At 44.6% G+C, this 19,168-nt stretch overlaps 1 protein-coding gene across 1 annotated transcript; it reads left to right on the top strand.

Annotated features, from left to right (window-relative positions):
- Window positions 1-272: 272 nt before the first annotated feature.
- On the top strand, window positions 273-18,727 carry LOC311329866 (cytochrome P450 3A27-like). The gene is made up of 13 exons (XM_084461809.1): window positions 273-352; window positions 10,970-11,063; window positions 11,235-11,287; window positions 11,554-11,653; window positions 11,888-12,001; window positions 12,301-12,389; window positions 13,920-14,068; window positions 14,197-14,324; window positions 14,457-14,535; window positions 16,424-16,584; window positions 17,101-17,327; window positions 17,485-17,647; window positions 18,613-18,727. The coding sequence occupies exons 1-13, from the start codon at window positions 285-287 to the stop codon at window positions 18,685-18,687; spliced, it is 1,500 nt and encodes a 499-aa protein (XP_084317935.1). The 5' UTR covers window positions 273-284; the 3' UTR covers window positions 18,688-18,727.
- Window positions 18,728-19,168: the final 441 nt, after the last annotated feature.

The raw sequence follows: 19,168 nt of genomic DNA on the forward strand, positions 1-19,168 counted from the left end.
CGCGACAAGCCACTGGGGTATGGCAGGTGATACTTGATGTTTATGCTATGAGAGTGAGTCTGACGCCGAGCTGACACCCACTGCAAGCGTTGGACATTAGGCTACTCTGGTGAGTTCTGCCTTTGTTGGGACAAGTTTTGGTTTCAAATTCCAAACAGTTATTTATTATGTGGCTGGGCCGTGACCCCGCCTTTCTGTGTTTCACAATTCTCCTGGAAGATACAGTAGTAGGCCTAGCCTAAAGTCCGAGACACCCAGGACCAGAGGGAAACGGGACGGACGTGATGGCTTACCTTCCCTACTCTACCGAGACCTGGACTTTAATTGCAATTACTATTTTTCTCCTCATCCTGTGAGTAGCCGGTTTTATGTAGGCTAAGCCTAAAGGCTGTTATCTCTGGAACTCGGAGTGGAAGTAGGGGAGAACCGGGTCAAAAGTCGCACTTTTTGGTTTGATTCGATTTACTCCGAAATTAATAGAGAAAGAGATTCCACATTTTATGACAGACAACTTGCACATGTTTCCTTCACTATTATCAACTGTAATGTTCGTGTAAGGATATAAGAGCTTAACATAAATAGGGCGAGAACGGACGGAGCGCAATCAAATCAATCAATCAAAGCTTTATTTGTATAGCGCATTTCATACCCAGAGGCAACACAATGCGCTTTACAGAGAACAAGGGAGGTGGGCATACGACCCACTCTCTACATATTCCAGAGGGAAGCAAAAACACAGTAATCACCCGGGGGCCAGATAAGTGAGCTGTAAAAATTATTCCCTGACCCCTCTCAACAAGGCAATCGAGCAAGCTCCAGGAGTATGTTTGTCTACCGGCTAAGAACGTTTATAAAGCAATACATTGCATTAAATTACATTTCAGAGTGAGAGAAGCTAAAAAGCATCATAGGAGAGAGAATATTCTACGGACATGCTACATCATCCACAGCAGACACAGGGGTATCTATCGGACTTCGGGAGGTCTGCTGGTGACAGTGGGGCATCCACTGGACCTGGATAGAAGATAGGAGGGAGAGAGAGAGGCACTAGGGAGAGGGAAGGCAGAGGGAAGGCAGAGAAGGGTTAGTAGCACATAGAGCCATACAGACCACACAGATATTGAAACAGGCAACCTGGGGCAAGCTGCCGAGCGGGACAAAAGTCTCATAGGAGAGGGGCAAAAGTCTCACTGCTGCAAAGTGTGTCCTATCTGTTTTTTTGGCATGTAATTCTCTTTACTTTCAACGAATGTATTATTAGACATAATACCATAATAATATATAGCCTTCAACGACCTCCTGAGCTGCCTGCCTGATGGTCTCATGGCTAAAGAGACCGCGCATCGTTTTCCTCAGCCTAACTCTTGGCATGCTGTCAATTAAAGAAAATACATTGTAAATAAACATGGTTTTAGGCTATTGTGTTTATGTAGGCCTATAGGTTAAGCTATTTGTGTTCATAAGGTAACGTCATTGTAAACAAAAGTAGCCTATAATCCAATTGACTGGAACCAGGGGGTTTGACAAAAGTTAAGAGGAAAAATAATTTGTCTTGACTGCATTTAAGATGTATCTTTCACATTAAAACTGCATACAAAGCTGACCAATAGCATTAGAAAGATCTCTTCGAGAGCTTTCATTTCACCTGTTCATTCTGCCCAAATGTCACTCCCGCACCCCTCTGGTTCTAAGCCATTACAATGCGACTTCTGTCCCTCTACGGGATGCGACCTTTGTCCCGCCACGGTCTCCTGTCATTTCTCCCTGGCTTGCAGGCACGACTTGCTCGCACGAAACTTGAAGTCTATGTTATCATGTAGCCAGTAGATATGCTAAGAAAATTGCATATGTTTGCAAACTAAAACTAGTGAACAAGAAAATGGGAACGCGACTTTTGTCCCGCGCGACTTTTGACCCGGCTCTCCCCTAGTGCAAAGTAAGTTAAGTAAACATAACATTGCTGTTATACAGTCTGATCTTGGTTTTAGGCTGTAGGGCCTACTGCTTTGATGTCCAAATGGTATGAAGGATTGCAAATGCACTGCGAGCTTTCCCAAGCCTTATGCTGATGTCTTTACTGCAGGCATTGTCCTTGCTGAGTAGACCTCCCAGACAGGCTATGTGAACACTGTTACCAGCTCATATTTTGGCCTGATTTTAGTCATCGTTGAGTTAATCCATGTGATGGACTTCCTGACTGAAATGTAGGGTGGTGCAAAATCTGGCAGGGGGATAACTGTTGCCAAATTATGCACCCCCCTCATACGTTTCTTTTCAGACACTTTAGGGTCAAACACGGTCACGGTTGACAATAAGGGTCACAAAAAACATTAGTTAACTGTTAACTAATGCTTATTTAGGGTTAGGTTAGGTTACTAATGTTAACTAGAAAGTACATTTCCTGGAGAAAATGTGAGGTGGGCTAGCTGCTGCAGCTGTATGTAACAGCTACTGCTAGAAATACTACGGACCAGGCAATCTCCATGCACCCACCGGCGAAGACCGTGCGTCTCTAGCCCACTCAGGGGCTGAGTTGTGGGGTCTGTGGCGTGGACAGTGGCATGGTGGTGAGACTCCGCCCCCTCAGGTCAGATCTGGTCGAGGACAGTGTACCCCTCTCCGGGCCACATACCCGCCCGCACCGGTGAAGACCATGTGTCTCTAGCCCAATCGGGCTGAGTTGTGGGGCCCGTGGCGTGGTGGTGAGACTCCGCCCCCTCAGGTCAGAGCTGGTCGAGGACAGTGTACCCCTCTCCGGGCCACCTATCCGCCCGCACCGGTGAAGACCATGTGTCTCTAGCCCACTCGGGCTGAGTTGTGGGGCCGTGGCGTGGATAGTGGCGTGGGGGTGAGACTCCGCCCCCTCAGGTCAGAGCCAGTCAGGGACAGTGTAGCCCTCTCCGGGCCACCTACCTGACTCAACCGGTGAAGACCGTGTGTCTCTAGCCCACTCAGGGGCTGAGTTGTGGGGCCCGTGGCGTGGATAGTGGCGTGCTGGTTAGGCCCCGCCCCCTTGGGTCACAGCTAGTCGGGGACAGTACAGTGACCTCTGGGCAATTTCAATGCATACACCAATGAAGACTGTGTCTCTAGCCCACTCAGGGGTTGAGTTGTGGGGCCTGTGGCGTGGATAGTGGCGTGGTGGTGAGACTCCACCCCCTCAGGTCAGAGCCAGTCGGGGACAGTGTACTCCTCTCCGGGCCACCTACCTGACTCCACCATGAAGACCTCCGGGCAGTCTCCTTGCACCCACTGGTGAAGACTGTGTGTCTCTAGCTCAATCAGGGGCTGAGTTGTGGGGACTGTGGCGTGGTGGCGAGACCACCACGCCACCACGAAGAGAAAGAAACAAAGAAAGAAAGAAAGAAAGAAAGAAAGAAAGAAAGAAAGAAAGAAAGAGAGAAAGAAACAAGGAAGGATGGAAGGATGGAAGGAAGGAAGGATGGAAGGAAGGATGGAGGGAAGGAAGGATGGAAGGAAGGAAGGAAGGAAGGAAGGAAGGAAGGAAGGATGGAAGGAAGGATGGAAGGAAGCAAGGATGGAAGGAAGGATGGAAGGATGGATGGAAGGAAGGATGGAAGGAAGGAAGGATGCAAGGAAGGAAGGAAGGAGGGAAGGAAGGATGGATGGATGAAAGAAAGAAACAAAGTAAGAAAGATGGATGGATGGATGAAAGAAAGAAAGAAAGAAAGAAAGAAAGATGGATGGATGGATGGATGAAAGAAGGATGGATGGAAGAAAGAAAGAAAGAAAGAAAGAAAGAAAGAAAGATGGATGGATGGATTGATGGAAGAAAGAAAGAAAGAAAGAAAGAAAGAAAGAAAGAAAGATGGATGGATGGATGGATGGATGGATGGATGGATGAAAGAAAGAAAGAAAGAAAGAAAGAAAGAAAGAAAGAAAGAAAGAAAGAAAGAAAGAGAAGGATGGATGGATGGATGGATGGAAGAAAGAAATAAAGAAGGATGGATGGATGAAAGAAAGAAAGAAAGAAAGAAAGAAAGAAAGAAAGAAAGAAAGAAAGAAAGAAAGAAAGAAAGAAAGAAAGAAAGAAAGAAAGATGGATGGATGGATGGATGAAGGAAGGAAAGAAGGAAGGAAGGATGGAAGGAAGGATGGAAGGAAGGAAGGAAGGAAGGAAGGAAGGAAGGAAGGAAGGAAGGATGGATGGAAGGAAGGAAGGAAGGAAGGAAGGAAGGAAGGAAGGAAGGAAGGAAAGAAAGAAAGAAAGAAAGGAAAGATGGAAGGATGGAAGGATGGATGGAAGGAAAGGAAGGAAGGAAGGAAGGATGGAAGGAAGGAAGGAAGGAAGGAAAGATGGATGGAAGGAAGGAAGGAAGGAAGGAAGGATGGAAGGATGGATGGAAGGAAGGAAAGGAAGAAAGGAAGGAAAGAAGGAAGGATGGAAGGAAGGAAGGATGGAAAGAAGGAAGGAAGGAAGGAAGGAAGGAAGGAAGGAAGGAAGGAAGGAAGGAAGGAAGGATGGATGGAAGGAAGGAAGGAAGGAAGGGAAGAAAGGAAGGATGGATGGAAGGAAGGAAAGAAGGAAGGAAGGAAAGGAAGGAAGGAAAGATGGATGGAAGGAAGGAAAGGAAGGAAGGAAGGAAGGAAGGAATGAATATGAATGCTACCACAATAGTCATAAAAGGGTGCCTGTACAGAGAGCCTGCACGTGTCCCCAAATTCAAATCCCAACTGACACTGTGAGCATCCTCTCATTAACTTCAATGGAAAGGCATGTCCGATTCAGACAGCTCTCTCTCAAAAAGTATAAATGTCACAGCCTAGATATTGACACCGTAGGAATCCTGAGAAAATGCTGAACATTTTAGGATATGATATGTCCGTGTAGCTTAAAAACTGTAGGCATGGCGACGAGTTAGAAAAAGGGTAAAAATGCAAAATTAGCAGCTCAAAAGGTAGTGTGGGCCCATACGTTTCAATGGAGAGCGCAGTTGCCGAACAAATCGTCATACAGCGAAAACTATAAGTCACACGGCTTAGATACTTACATTGTACGAATCAGCACAGTTATGGGAACGTTTCGATATATAATATGTGTATGAGCTGTTAAAACTGTAGGCATAGCGACAAGTTAGAAAAAGAGTAAAAATGCAAAATTAGCAGCTCAAAAGCTAGAGTGCGTTGCCATACGTTTCAATGAGGAGCGCAGTTGCCGAACAAATCGTCATACAGCGAAAACTATAAGTCATACGGCTTAGATACTTACATTGTACGAATCAGCACAGTTGTGTGAATGTTTTGATGTATAATATGTGTGTGAGCTTTCAAAACTGTAGGAGTGCCAGCAGTTTACAAAATGTGTGAATATTTTCAAAGCAACTGCTGCCACCACTCTAAAAACATAAAATTTCTGAACATTCCAAAAGCATTTCAAGCAGTTTCAATAGGACAAAAAAATGTTTTAAAAGTTAAATTTCTTAAAAACTATAAAAAATATCAAAAATCTGAATGGATCCGTTCAAGAGCTGAACGTCATGAACATTTTAAAGTTTGAATGAAGTTTCTAGCACAAAGTATGAAGAACTAGTTAACGTCCAAAAAAGCGGGGAGAATAATAAAGAAAGAAAGAAAGAAATAGTGGGAATATCACAAGTTGGGCTAGCTTCTGCAAGCTTGCCCACCTAATAAAGAAAGAAAGAAAGAAATAGTGGGAATATCACAAGTTGGGCTAGCTTCTGCAAGCTAGCCCACCTAATTAATACCTTAGTTAAGGTTAGGGTTAGGTGAGTTAACCTTAGTTAACATAAATAACATTAGTAAATGGTTAATAGAGACATTAGTGAACTGTTACTTAATGCTTAATAATGCATTAACTAATGCTTATTAATGTACCCTTATTGTAAAGTGTTACCTCAAACACTTGTTACTAGCTCATATTTTGGTGTGTTTTGAGTCAACATTGAGAAGTTAATGTGATGGTCTCCTTGGCTGAAAAACAGATTGTGTAATACTGACACTTAGGCAAATTACATGTATACAATACCATTTACATTATACAACATACAGTAGCCTACTAAATTTGCAATACATTGGTAAATCCACGATTAGGCTTACATTTTGATTTATTGGTTATGTTTATTTCCATGTCACAAACCTTTCTGGTGCCAGCACATAAGACATGGATGTACAAGCAAACAACAACAAAAGTTTAACACGTAGAGGGAGGATGCCAGTCAGATCTTAGTTGTACACAGACTGACCTTTTGACTTGTGAGATGCAGACACACAGATGGTTCAGAGCTGTAGTTCTCTTTAAGAGCATAATGTGCGAAGCTTAGGCTTAAGCCAAATATCGGCTACCCATTTCTCCTCATGAATCAGAACATGTTTGCTTTTGAATTTAAATACATCACTTGGTAGTCTATTTCTGAACACAAAGCCTACTGTAAGTCACATTCATAAAAAACGACATAGCCTATCTATGGATAGTTGAGAGTAAGATCCCAGTAAAACACTAGTCCTAGTCCTCTACTCTGGCATGTCTAATCAATCTGTTCCAAAAGCGCACCATATCACCTTTCCCATCCCATATCCCAACTGATGGCCACATTTGGAGTCCGTTTGTACACCCCAAAATTCTGAATAATATTCAGATATGCAATATTATTCGTACAGCATATGTAGCTGCTGCTGCACTGTAAACGGAGCTTGGATTTGCATGTTCTTCTCAATCAATCAATCGATCAATCAATCAACCAATCAATCAATCAGTCAATCAAACTTCATGTGTATAGCACATTTTATACAAGGAGGAAACACAATGGAAACCCAAACCTAGTGGTTCTACAAAAAATTCAACCTGTTTTTGTGAAGGAACTTTTGGGCAGGTGACAGGAACCAGGGTTAATGTGCCAGCTGCAACACAAATCGGAGTCTTACCCTGTACCCTGACTTTGTGGGCTTCGGATGGATTTGCTACAGCCTGAGCCATCTGGCAATGTCTGAGGGCTCGTCTCCATCCCGGGGCAGCAGACTGCATGGATGGGGCTTCAAAGAGATTAGGGCCATGCTGTTCAAACAATTCATGATAAAAACCAGTGATCACATTCATCCCCAACACACCAGGGGTAACAGTTTTCTGGTTCTTCATATGAGGATCAGCGGAATCATTAACAACAAGAACACCCCGGCGTGGCATACTTTTCCCCATAATAGTAATGTCCAATTCGAGGTAACCCAGATAAGGGATGTCTAAACCATTGGCTGCCTTGAGCCCCAACCACCCAGAGTCTTGTAAAGAACCCTTGAGCACATTTGCAAAATGATTATTAAAGCAACTCTCAGTTATGGTCGTGACCATAGACCCTGTATCTAATAAACACTTCACTTTCACTCCTCCCATTGTAACTTCTACTACTGGACAGTTACCCACAAGTTTAGACAGGTTACTCGAGTCTGAGCCTAACAACCTTCCTTCCAGCATGTGGCTCTGCATGCTGGAAGACTCTAGTTTTCCGAAGGCATAGATGTCTGCGATTGGACCCCTTCCTCTTCTTGGACTACCTGTGTCTGCCTAGGAGGGACTGGATTGGGGCAGTAACGTGCTAGTCACCAACTCTAGCTGCGCTTGCATTAGAGCTTTTAGTTCTGCATACTCAGACTGGCTTACACCTGAGGCTGTACCAGCTGATTGAGCCTGGACCTCACTAGACACTGGACGGGGTTGGCCAGGGCTGGACTGGGACAAAAAATCGGCCCTGGCATTTTTGGCCCAGACCGGCCCACCACAATCGGCCGGACCCAGGCCCGGACTGGGTGAATATTTCCTACCGGGAAATGTAGCCCCAGTCAGGCCACTAGCCGAGCCGACGCGGTGAGATGGAACACCTTCAGTTTCGTTTTGTTGACGGGGGGGACGGGGGGGGGGGGTGCTGCTGCGCGATTTGTTGGCGGGGGGGGGGGGTGCTGCTGCGCGATTTCTTGACGGGGGGGGGGGGGGGGGGGTGCTGCTGCGCGATTTGTTGACGGGGGGACAGGCCAGCTGGCTCTCTAACGGCCCACGCAAATGACACCTGAAACTAACAGAGGGAGGGGTGGGGCCTACATATGATTGGGCCAGCCCAGTGTCAGTATAGAAAATGGACCAATGGGCCGCTGTCCCTGCTCTATGGGCCGTTCGTTAGCTCTTTTTTTTTTTAGATCGGCCCACAAGTAGGTCCGGCCCACCGGGCATTTGCCCGGTACGCCACATGGCCAGTCCGGCCCTGGGGTTGGCTGTACTTATGTTTGAAAGGTTGACTCTCACACTGAGCCGTCCAGTGAATAGCCTCTTTTCTGGCCTCACGGATGGTCCATCAGGGGTTTAGTTGCACTAAATCCTGTAGCCTGGTACGTAGACTGAGGTCTCTCACCCCATCACAGAATTGATCACGCAGATCTTTCTGTGATTTAACATTAGCCTGCTCATCAGTTTTTACAATCTGATCCATCAAATCCATTAACGCATGTGAATAATCAAGGAGAACTCCCCTTCTTGTTGCTTACGATTAAAAAACCTACGTTGTATGGACACATGGGAATGTAAACAACCATAAACTTCCCTCAACACATCAAATATGGCTTTCACGCTCTCTTTGGCCTCTGAGGGCAGAAACTTTATCTCAATGCGAGCTGCACCCTCTAGATGATTATACACTATACGAGCCTTCTCTTTTTCACTTATCGGTTTATTAAAGGAAAATGCTCGTTTTTGACAACCTGGACCTTATTTAAGACATATTATAAGAAGTTTGACTCACCGAGATCACTTTTGTGTTGTTCGGAGGCCTGTAGAAGAAATTTAAAATCCAGCGCGAGCCAGTATATCCATGTAATTGCGTCGGACGGGGCAACGGGAATGCAGTTTCTCAAAATCCATTTTCGGCCGCTAAACGGTTGTTTTCATCAATCAGATTGGATGAATCGACAGTTGAGATTCCTCAACGCGAGCCATTGTTGTTTTGGTTTTCAAATATGGGGTCTTTAGCCTCTGTAATGTGATCTTTACACGCCTCTCCCCCACTTGCTCCAGCACGCATGCGCACAGGCCAGCGCGCAGACTGGCTATTCTCCGGCTCACATTCTCTGCGCTACGATCGGATTGTTGCTGACGAATGACGACGACAATATTCTCGGCACCAACAACGATCGTAGCGCAGAGAATGTGAGCCGGAGAATAGCCAGTCTGCGCGCTGGCCTGTGCGCATGCGTGCTGGAGCAAGTGGGGGAGAGGCGTGTAAAGATCACATTACAGAGGCTAAAGACCCCATATTTGAAAACCAAAACAACAATGGCTCGCGTTGAGGAATCTCAACTGTCGATTCATCCAATCTGATTGATGAAAACAACCGTTTAGCGGCCGAAAATGGATTTTGAGAAACTGCATTCCCGTTGCCCCGTCCGACGCAATTACATGGATATACTGGCTCGCGCTGGATTTTAAATTTCTTCTACAGGCCTCCGAACAACACAAAAGTGATCTCGGTGAGTCAAACTTCTTATAATATGTCGTAAATAAGGTCCAGGTTGTCAAAAACGAGCATTTTCCTTTAACAACAAAATGGTTCATTTCATCAATCCATTCTTCTACTGTGAGAGAGTCTGGCTTGTCCAACTTCCCTGAGAATTTAGGGACCTTACGGTCCTGTTGGACATAAACCACCTCCCTTCTCTCAGCTCCAGCCAAAGAGGACACAACCTCAGTATTGGAAGTCCCAGGTGTAGGTTGCAGTCTCTGTAGTTGTTGTTCCAGTTCACAAATGCGTTCCTCCATTGCTTCGCGTGTGGGCTCTGCCATTGTCTTTGCCTGTAGAATAGGCTTGAGCAGAAGACAAGACACTTGATCCACTCAACAGCCGTCCCACCAATCCCCCCACTGCTCTTACTGTCCCTTTCCACATTCAAATTCACAATCAATATCAACCACTACCCACAATATTAGGCTACTCTATACTCAACTCACCTTGGCACATAAAAAAAGAGAAGAAAAAAAATCTGTATGTATCCCTGTCGACAACGCCAAATGTAGCAAGCCTCAGCTTGCGCCGCACAGTAACAAAAGAGAAAGATGAACCATATTTAATAAAGTGCCAAGGTTTATTGAGGATGCAGGCAGAGGGGACCTTCTGACTGGGTATAACAAGAGAAATGTACTATTTAGTTCACCGCACACCACTCCAAACTATTTCACACTTGTCACACGTGAGCAATCCACACTGGAGCAAAACTCTGGGGCTATGGGGGAAGTGGCGACTAACAACACAAAAACAAACAACAAAAATAAAGAAAATAGACTAGTCCGCCCACAGAGGCAACCCCAGATATTTTGCCTCAATACCAGCCACAGATGCCAGGCGGACTAGAACACAATATACCGGAAAAATAAACTTTAATGCTTAATAAGGGACTCAACAGTAAGAGCAGCAGAAGGAATCTGTAGCTTCCTGAAACATACAAAACATCTCTTTAATAATCTACTTGATCATAAAATCCTAACATTCATGTTCCATCATTAACTAAATATTAAAGGACAATGCTCGTTTTTGACAACCTGGACCTTATTTACGACATATTATAAGACGTTTGACTCACAGAGATCACTTTGGTGTACTTCGGAGGCATGTAGAAGAAATTTAAAATCCAGCACGAGCCAGTATATCCATGTAATGGCGGCGGACGGGGCACCGAGAATGCAGTTTCTAAAAATCTTTTTTTGGCCGCTGAACGGTTGTTTTCATCTATCTGATTTTATGAATCGACAGTTGTGATTCCCCAAAGCTAGGCCTTGGTTTTCAAATACGTGGTCTTTAGCCTCTGTAATATGATCTTTAAACGCCTTTCCCCACTTGCTCCAGCACGCATTAACATTAAAGATTTTGTATAACCTAGCATTTATATGTACAGTAGAGTTGATTTATAGATTTAAGTAGAAATATTCAAAGGTGTATGTTTCCTTACCCTGTGGTAGGTATGGCTATGCACCTTATGGATTCTTCAACAAAATTGGCATCCATGGACCAAAGCCTTTACCCTTCATTGGGACATTTTTGGAGTACCAAAAGGTGAGTGTTGTATGTTTGCTTCTTGTACGCTGCTTCTTGTTTACTGCAACCACGATCTCTACCACCACATCCCAACTCTCACAAACACACACTTTATAATGGATGGCTTGTGTCAGTTTAAGACCAGATGGCAGTTTGACTTGATTTGATTTCCAGCTCTTTTGTTTCTAGGGTGTCCATGTGTTTGACACTGAGTGTTACCAGAAATATGGCAGTGTATGGGGGTACGTGGTACACACACACACACACACACACACACACACACACACACACACACACACACACACATACTGTAGAACCTGCATGTACACACATGTACTGTAGAACCTGTATGTACTGTACTGTATACACAGATACATGTACTGTAGAATTACAGCTGTGTTGTCACATGTGGTTCTTGTGTTCATGTTACTCATTACTCTTGTAATGCTTTTATGAGAAACCGTGCATCTTCTCCTGATAAGAGTGTGACCGTGACGTTGGTTGTCAGGCTCTACGATGGCAGACAGCCAGTCCTGGGTGTCATGGACACGTCGATGATCAAAGCCATCCTGGTGAAAGAGTGCTACTCCATCTTCACCAACAGAAGGGTAAGCAGAATACTTAGAAACAAAGAATAAACTAGGATTATACTCTAAACTATCTTGAAACTTGAATCCTTGGATTGTCACATAACTGTCTGTGTGTGTGTGTGTGTGTGTGTGTGTGTGTGTGTGTGTGTGTGTGTGTGTGTGTGTGTGTGTGTTTGTGTGTGTGTGTGTGTGTGTGTGTGTATGTGTGTGTGTGTGTGTGCGTGTGCGTGTGCGCACGCGCATGTGTGTTAGGACTTTGGGCTGAATGGGCCACTGCACGATGCAGTGTCGATCGTCGAGGACGATGAATGGAAGAGGATCCGCAGTGTTCTGTCCCCATCCTTTACCAGTGGACGACTCAAAGAGGTACACACACACACACACACCATACACACACAAACACACACACACACACACTAAACACACACACATACTACACACCACACACATACACTATACACACACATATACTACACACACACATACACACACGTGCACACACACACATACTGTATGTACACTACACACCCACAGACACATACAAATACAGTCACACACACACACACACACACACACACCTACACACACACATACACACAACCACATCCAACATACCCAGTGTGTGCTCCTCCTGCAGTAGTATTGCTGTTGTTCATTTGAGACAGATGTTCAGAATAATGAAGGGTCATTCCACCAACCTGGTGAAGAGTCTGGAGAAGAAAGCTGACGCTGGAGAGGTCATCGAAGTTAAAGAGTGAGTACTGGCCTACGATGACAGGTTAAAGAGTGAGAACTGGCCTACGATGACAGGTTAAAGAGTTAGTATGGCCTACAATGACAGGTTAAAGAGTGAGTACTGGCCTACAATGACAGGTTAAAACACATCATAAGAGTACCCTTTATGAAATGCTTAACGGTGCCCAACGTGGAGAACCCATGACCATGATTGTGAGTCTCATGCTCTACCGACTGAGCTAGCCAGGCAACCAGCAGGCTGTGTGGGTTCGATATCTATAAATCAGTTCATGCAGATGTTATTGCAAAACTCAATTTCAACCATTTCGAGGAAAAAAGGCCCATCCATATTGGTACCTGTAAAAATATTTTTTGTAAGAAATACAAACTATATGGTACATTTTGGAAAAACAAGAACTGTCTAAGATCACTTAAAAAGATGCTGTCAAGATGGTTATTCACATCTAGCAGGAGGTCAGTGGACCAGATTTTTGTCCGTGGCTGTAAGCCAGCGCACCTAGTATAGCGTTTGTCCGGTTATCCCTCACTCACTCCCTCCCTCCCTCCACACTCCGGACTATGTTGGCCTGCATTTCTCTGTTGGTACCACAAGAGGCAGTAGTCCCAGCACACCAAAAAAAAGAGGGACACCAAAATCAACCTGCCGATCTCCACTGCACAAGTAGAATAGCGGTGAAAGCATAGGACTCCCACTCGGAAGACCGGGGTTCAAGACTCAGTGGGGATGACTTTTTGGGAGACTGGGGTTCAAGACTCGGTGGGGATGACTTTAAGGGACTATACCCCAAACCTCCACATGTTCATTCTTTCACTCCAATTTTTAACCCCTGACCTTCTAGGTCAGAACCTGTCCCAACCCTTATTCTAACCCCAACCCACACTAGGGACTGCAATAAGGACACCAAAACCAACGTGCCGATCTCCACTGCACAAGTAGAGTAGTGGTGAGAGCATTGGATTCACACCCGGGAGACCGGGGTTCAAGACCCGGTGGGGATGACTTTATGTTATCATCAGTGTAACTGCTTTAGCCACTGACCGCTACCATTGATGTTTGGAAGCTGCTGCTAGTTGTTTTGAGCTCATGAGCTAGCCCGCTCTTATTGTGCTGGATTAGTATTGGAAGCATTGGAACTGACAAGACCTATCTTAATTTATCAGACATTATTTCATGTCATTTCAATTCATAGCTATTTCAGTGGCATGACTAGCTTCCGTCCTACCAGTCCTGAACAGAAACAAGCCAGCCACGCACATAAGCCAGGCTGGACCTGGCCTGTTTTTTTTAAATGGAGATGTAGGTCTTAAAATGAAACTCTTTGGATGTGAGGTTTTTACCATGACTTCTCCTCCAGGGTTTTTGGTGGGACTGGTCTCCAAGGTTTTGGGTGTGATAGTTCTCCAGGATGTTTGGTGTGATTGTTCTCCAGGGTTTTTGGTGTGATTCTTCTTTGGGGGTTTTGGTGGTTCTGTTCTCCAGAGTTTTGGTGTGATAGTTCTCCAGAGTGTTGGTGTGATTGCTCCCCAGGATTTTTGGGCCTTACAGTATGGACGTTGTCACCAGCACTGCGTTTAGTGTGGACATCGACTCCATCAATCACCCCGGTGATCCTTTTGTCAACAACATCAAGAAAATGGTCAAATTTAACTTCTTTAACCCGTTACTGATCCTGGTTGGTAAGTGGTGCCAAGATATCTTTCAGACATGTTATAGGGTAACATTATGTATGTATAAAATATCCCTAACCCTTAGCCTAGGTGTAAAACAAAACATTCTCTGTCCCTCCCTCCTTCCTTCTCCGCAGTACTGTTCCCATTTCTGGGACCGGTCTTGGACAAGTTTGAGTTCTCTTTCTTCCCTACTGATGTCATGGCATTCTTCTACAATTTCCTGAAAAAGATTAAAGCAGAGCGGAGCAAGAATGTGCACAACGTAAGCCTCCCCCACAACACATACAAATTCACAGATGTGCAGATTTAAACAGTGATTGATAGATTCAAACTATTCAAGTAGCTATTCCTTTGTGAGTGTTCAGCTGGTGGAGGGAGCTGTTTATTGTTGCAGAGTCGTGTGGACTTCATGCAGCTCATGGTGGACTCTCAGATCCCTGACAACACCACAGGGGAACACAAGTCACAGAAAGGTATGGAGGCGGGAAGGAGGGGTGGGGCTAGGGGGGAAGGAGAGACATTTGAGTTTGTTATATTATGTTGAAGTCTAGTTGTGTTTTTGATGGGGGGGGGGGGGGCAGTCACTGTTTGTACGACAGGTTATGGTTGAGATACTGGCCCTCATTTATCAAAGGAGCGCAGATCCGATCGCAGAAATGATGGTACCACAGCATCCACGTGTGATATCAAACATTCATATGCCACCAATCCCATCGCACGAATGATCGGCGTTGATAAATGTGGCGGATGAAAATAAACGTCATTTAAATATCACGCCCCTAAATATTCTGGCCTCGCCCCTGTAGTTTACGGCATGGAGATACGTAATACGGCCAAAACAAGAGGTTTCTCCGACTCTCGTCCAATAACAACTCTTCACGCTCCATGGAAAGATTCCGGAAAACCAGCATTTTACAATTTTAAGGGGTAGTTCACGCATGTAAATTCACACAATCAGACAGCGTGTGAGCTGGGCAGCTTCCTTGTTTAATTGTGTAGCCTATCCAAAAACCATTGCACATTGCTGTCAATTTTATTTTAATAATAATAATAATACAAAGTAACAAAATATCAAATTAGAACTAACACCTGTGTGAACCTAAAATATCCTATTTCAACCAGGCCTATAGAAAAGGTTGCGCGTCAGTCTAATAGCCTACCTCGCTCAACCACTCCTCTGCTGAACGATAGGTCACACATAGGTCTTCTAGATCTATCTTCTAGAACATTACCGATATGATGACTGTCAAAGCTCTTATTAATATACGTGACTGTAGCGTTCCTATTGCTTTTCATTTGTTAATTTTCATTGCTAGTAATTATGTCACCAGTACATTGATTGATTGGTGTAACATTAATTTCACTTGGATTTTAAGACTTGTAAGGCTGCATATAGGCTAGTTTAAGTAGACTCAAAATAAAAGAGATATTACTCTTACACCAAACACCTGTTTAAACCGTTACTTGCAAACTATTGGAAAATACCCATTTATGTTAGGGGTGTATGACACATAGAAGAGGCCTTTAAAAATATAGAATATGTTGCCATAGGGTAGGCTACATATTTTGAAGTGATGAATACTGTGGCTGCGCTGCACTTAGACGCCAGTTATAATCAGTCTCATGATAATTCTCAAACTTGCGTACACAAACTGAGACTTGGCGTGAGATTTGATCGCAGTCTCCTCTCACGTCCAAATAGATATATGCCAAATTTGGCATGGAAATGACCGTACGGTGAGTTTTCTGTCCTATGATCGCATAGTAAATGAGGGCCACTGTAACTCTGTAGTGGCCGGGACGTTTGGTGGTAGAGCTGGTCTCTGTAAAGGTCAGGTTGTGGTTTTGTTCCTCAGAGGCTGTCAGGTTGTGGTGGAGTTGGTTCTCTGAAGTAGTCAGGTTGTGGTAGAGCTGGTCTCTGAAATAGTCAGGTTGTGGCAAAGGCGGTTCTCTGAAGTTGTCAGGTTGTGGAAGAGTTGGTTCTCTGAAGTAGTCTCGTTGTGGTAGAGTTGGTTCTCTGAAGTAGTCAGGTCGTGGTAGAGCAGGTCTCTGAAGTAGTCAGGTTGTGGCAGAGGTGGTTCTCTGAAGTAGTCTTGTTTTGGTAGAGTTGGTTCTCTGAAAAAGTCAGGTCGTGGTAAAGCTGGTCTCTGAAGTAATGAGGTTGTTCTAGAGTTTGTTTTCTGAAGTAGTCAGGTTGTGGTAGAGTTGGTTCTTTGAAGTAGTCAGGTTGTGGTAGAGTTGGTTCTCTGAAGTAGTCAGGTCGTGGTAGAGTTGGTTCTCTGATGTAGTCAGGTTGTGGCAGAGGTGGTTCTCTGAAGTAGTCCGGTTGTAGTTGAATGATGTTCTGTGATTGTGTTGTAGGACTGACGGACCATGAGATCCTGTCACAGGCCATGATCTTCATCTTTGGTGGTTATGAGACAAGCAGCAGCACCCTGTGCTTCCTGGCCTACAACCTAGCAACCAACCCTGACGTCCAGGCCGCCTGCCAGGAGGAGATCGACCAGACCTTCCCTGACAAGGTGATCTCATTGGCTCCCGCTCCCCTGTGCAGATGGGTTAGGGTTAGTACTAGGGGAGTTTACATGGTGGTGAAGGTTAGTAGTAGGGGAGTTTACATGGTGGTGAGGGTTAGTAGTAGGGGAGTTTACATGGTGGTGAGGGTTAGTAGTAGGGGAGTTTACATGGTGTTGAGGGTTAGTAGCAGGGGAGTTTACATGGTGGTGAAGGTTAGTAGTAGGGGAGTTTACATGGTGGTGAGGGTTAGTAGTAGGGGAGATTACATGGTGGTGAGGGTTAGTAGTAGGGGAGTTTACATGGTGTTGAGGGTTAGTAGCAGGGGAGTTTACATGGTGGTGAAGGTTAGTAGTAGGGGAGTTTACATGGTGGTGAGAGTTAGTAGTAGGGGAGTTTACATGGTGGTGAGGGTTAGTAGTAGGGCAGTTTACATGGTGGTGAGGGTTAGTAGTAGGGGAGTTTACATGTGTTTGAATGAAAGGAGCCAGAGGCTGATGGTGTTCCGGTGTCCCGCTCTGCAGACTGAGCCCACCTACGAGGGTCTGATGCAGATGGAGTATCTAGACATGGTGATGAACGAGTCCCAGCGCCTCTTTCCCATCGTCAGCCGTGTGGAGAGAGTGGCCAAGAAGGCGGTGGAGCTGAACGGAGTGACCATCCCTAAAGGAACGGTCATCATGATACCGGTCTACACCCTCCACCATGACCCAGCACTGTGGCCTGACCCTGAAGCCTTCAAACCTGAGAGGTATGCAGTTCTGAGATTAGACCCATGCTTCTCCAACCAAACCAACTACTCAAAGAATCAGCAATAATTCAATACACACTACTCGATTGTACTCACCCACTCATCTCAAAACCTGAAACAAAGCCTGAACTGAGTTTTTCTCCAAACTCCTTGGCAGGTTCAGTAAGGACAACAAAGACAACATTGACCCCTACACCTACCTTCCGTTTGGGGCGGGGCCACGGAACTGCATCGGCATGAGATTCGCCGTGTTGATGATGAAGCTGGCGATCGTGGAGATCCTCCAGAACTTCTCCTTCGTCACCTGCAAGGACACCGAGGTGAGATATCACAACCCCCACATCCTAATCCCTGTCCTTTACCTTTTGATTCTTGGTTGTAATTTTGATGTTAACTTCTCAGCATTGAGACTGTAAAATGGGGAGGAGAGTGGCTGTGGTTAGCTGTTGGCTAATGACAGTACTTGCCAGCCCATCAACATTTTGCATAGGCAGATTTGAATTAGAATTGCCTTCATCATCACAATTTCAGAGACTACTGTATATACTGTGCATGTTACTGTTATGGACTATTATTTGGTTGTATGAAGTTGTATGCTTTAGCCATTAGCTGCATAAAATTGTACTTTGTAGAATTACAAATTAAAACAGCTCCAGTTGCAGGATCAGAAGTAAAAAAAAAAATACAAAAAATAAAAAGAGATTAAGGAAAATGGGAAGCTATGTTTATGAATGGGGCCCACATTGATTTTTTACTAATGGTGTGCTCCAGTTGCCCCCGGGAACTGGGGCTTTCCTACTTCCCTGGCAAAAATGTAATTGGAAAGATTCCTGGGCTGGGATTTTCACCGTGGAAACTCGGGTGGGAGGGGTGGTGGGTGGGGTGTCTACCCTGAATTCAAAATCAAGGTGGCTGCTCCACGCATCAACAATAAGTAGAAGCTTATTTGTGTCTCATTAAGTCAGTTGTACACACAGTACTGTCCGACTTCTATTAGTGGACAATGTTGCTACGGTGTTCGTATGTGCAAAATAGCGCATAGTGTGTTGTTATCAACTGGTATTACTTACAATGGCTAACTCACTCTAGCTAGAACTACAAAGATTAAGCTAAAGTTGATTTTTCACCTTCTGTTTCTGGAATGCAGTGAACTTGTGTGTGACGTCAATTGCAAATCCAAATCCCTACTTCACCGGCAACTGGAAAGCAGCATAATTTTGCCCAAATGTCATTCATGTTTCACAGAATATATTTGTTTGATAATGTTGACTTCCTGTCTCCTCAGGTGCCTCTGGTGCTGGGAAACGATGGCTTTCTCTCCCCCAGGGTCCCCATCAAGCTGAAGCTGGTCCAGCGCTAATTAGGACCAGTTTAGACCAATTAATACCAGTAAGGGCCAGTTTTAACCCTTGCACAAGAAGAACCTGCACTAAATGCAGCAGTAGTCCTGGATCTTATAAGATAACGATTCCACCAGATAAATAAATCCAATATGTGATTATAGAATCAATGCAAATCATTTTAAACTGATATGATAGACATGATATGATAAGTTACTTTACTGAAATATTCTTGGGAAATAAAATCATTCACTTCACTGGAGTTGGAATAAATATAAATCAGTTGAATAGTAATAATGAGTGATTATATTATTTGAGCAGGAAAATACATCTGGTCAGGCTATACAGTCACACACTATAAACACAACATCACCAGCACAAAGAAGATGCTACACAATGCACAGCACAACTGACTGATGTGAATAGTAAATAGTGATGAATGTTGTGAATAGTGAATAGTGATGACTGGTGTGAATAGTGATGACTGATGTGAATAGTGAA

The sequence above is a fragment of the Borostomias antarcticus genome (assembly GCF_949987555.1).
Source record: "Borostomias antarcticus genome assembly, chromosome: 3".
NCBI classification, from domain to species: Eukaryota; Metazoa; Chordata; class Actinopteri; order Stomiiformes; family Stomiidae; genus Borostomias; species Borostomias antarcticus.

Coding starts and splice junctions, on each gene's coding strand:
- LOC311329866 (XM_084461809.1), top strand. CDS start 285: ATGGCTTACCTTCCCTACTCTACCGAGACCTGGACTTTAATTGCAATT. Junction 12,002..12,300: donor CCAGTGGACGACTCAAAGAG/GTACACACACAC, acceptor CATTTGAGACAG/ATGTTCAGAATAATGAAGGG. Junction 16,585..17,100: donor ACCAGACCTTCCCTGACAAG/GTGATCTCATTG, acceptor CCCGCTCTGCAG/ACTGAGCCCACCTACGAGGG.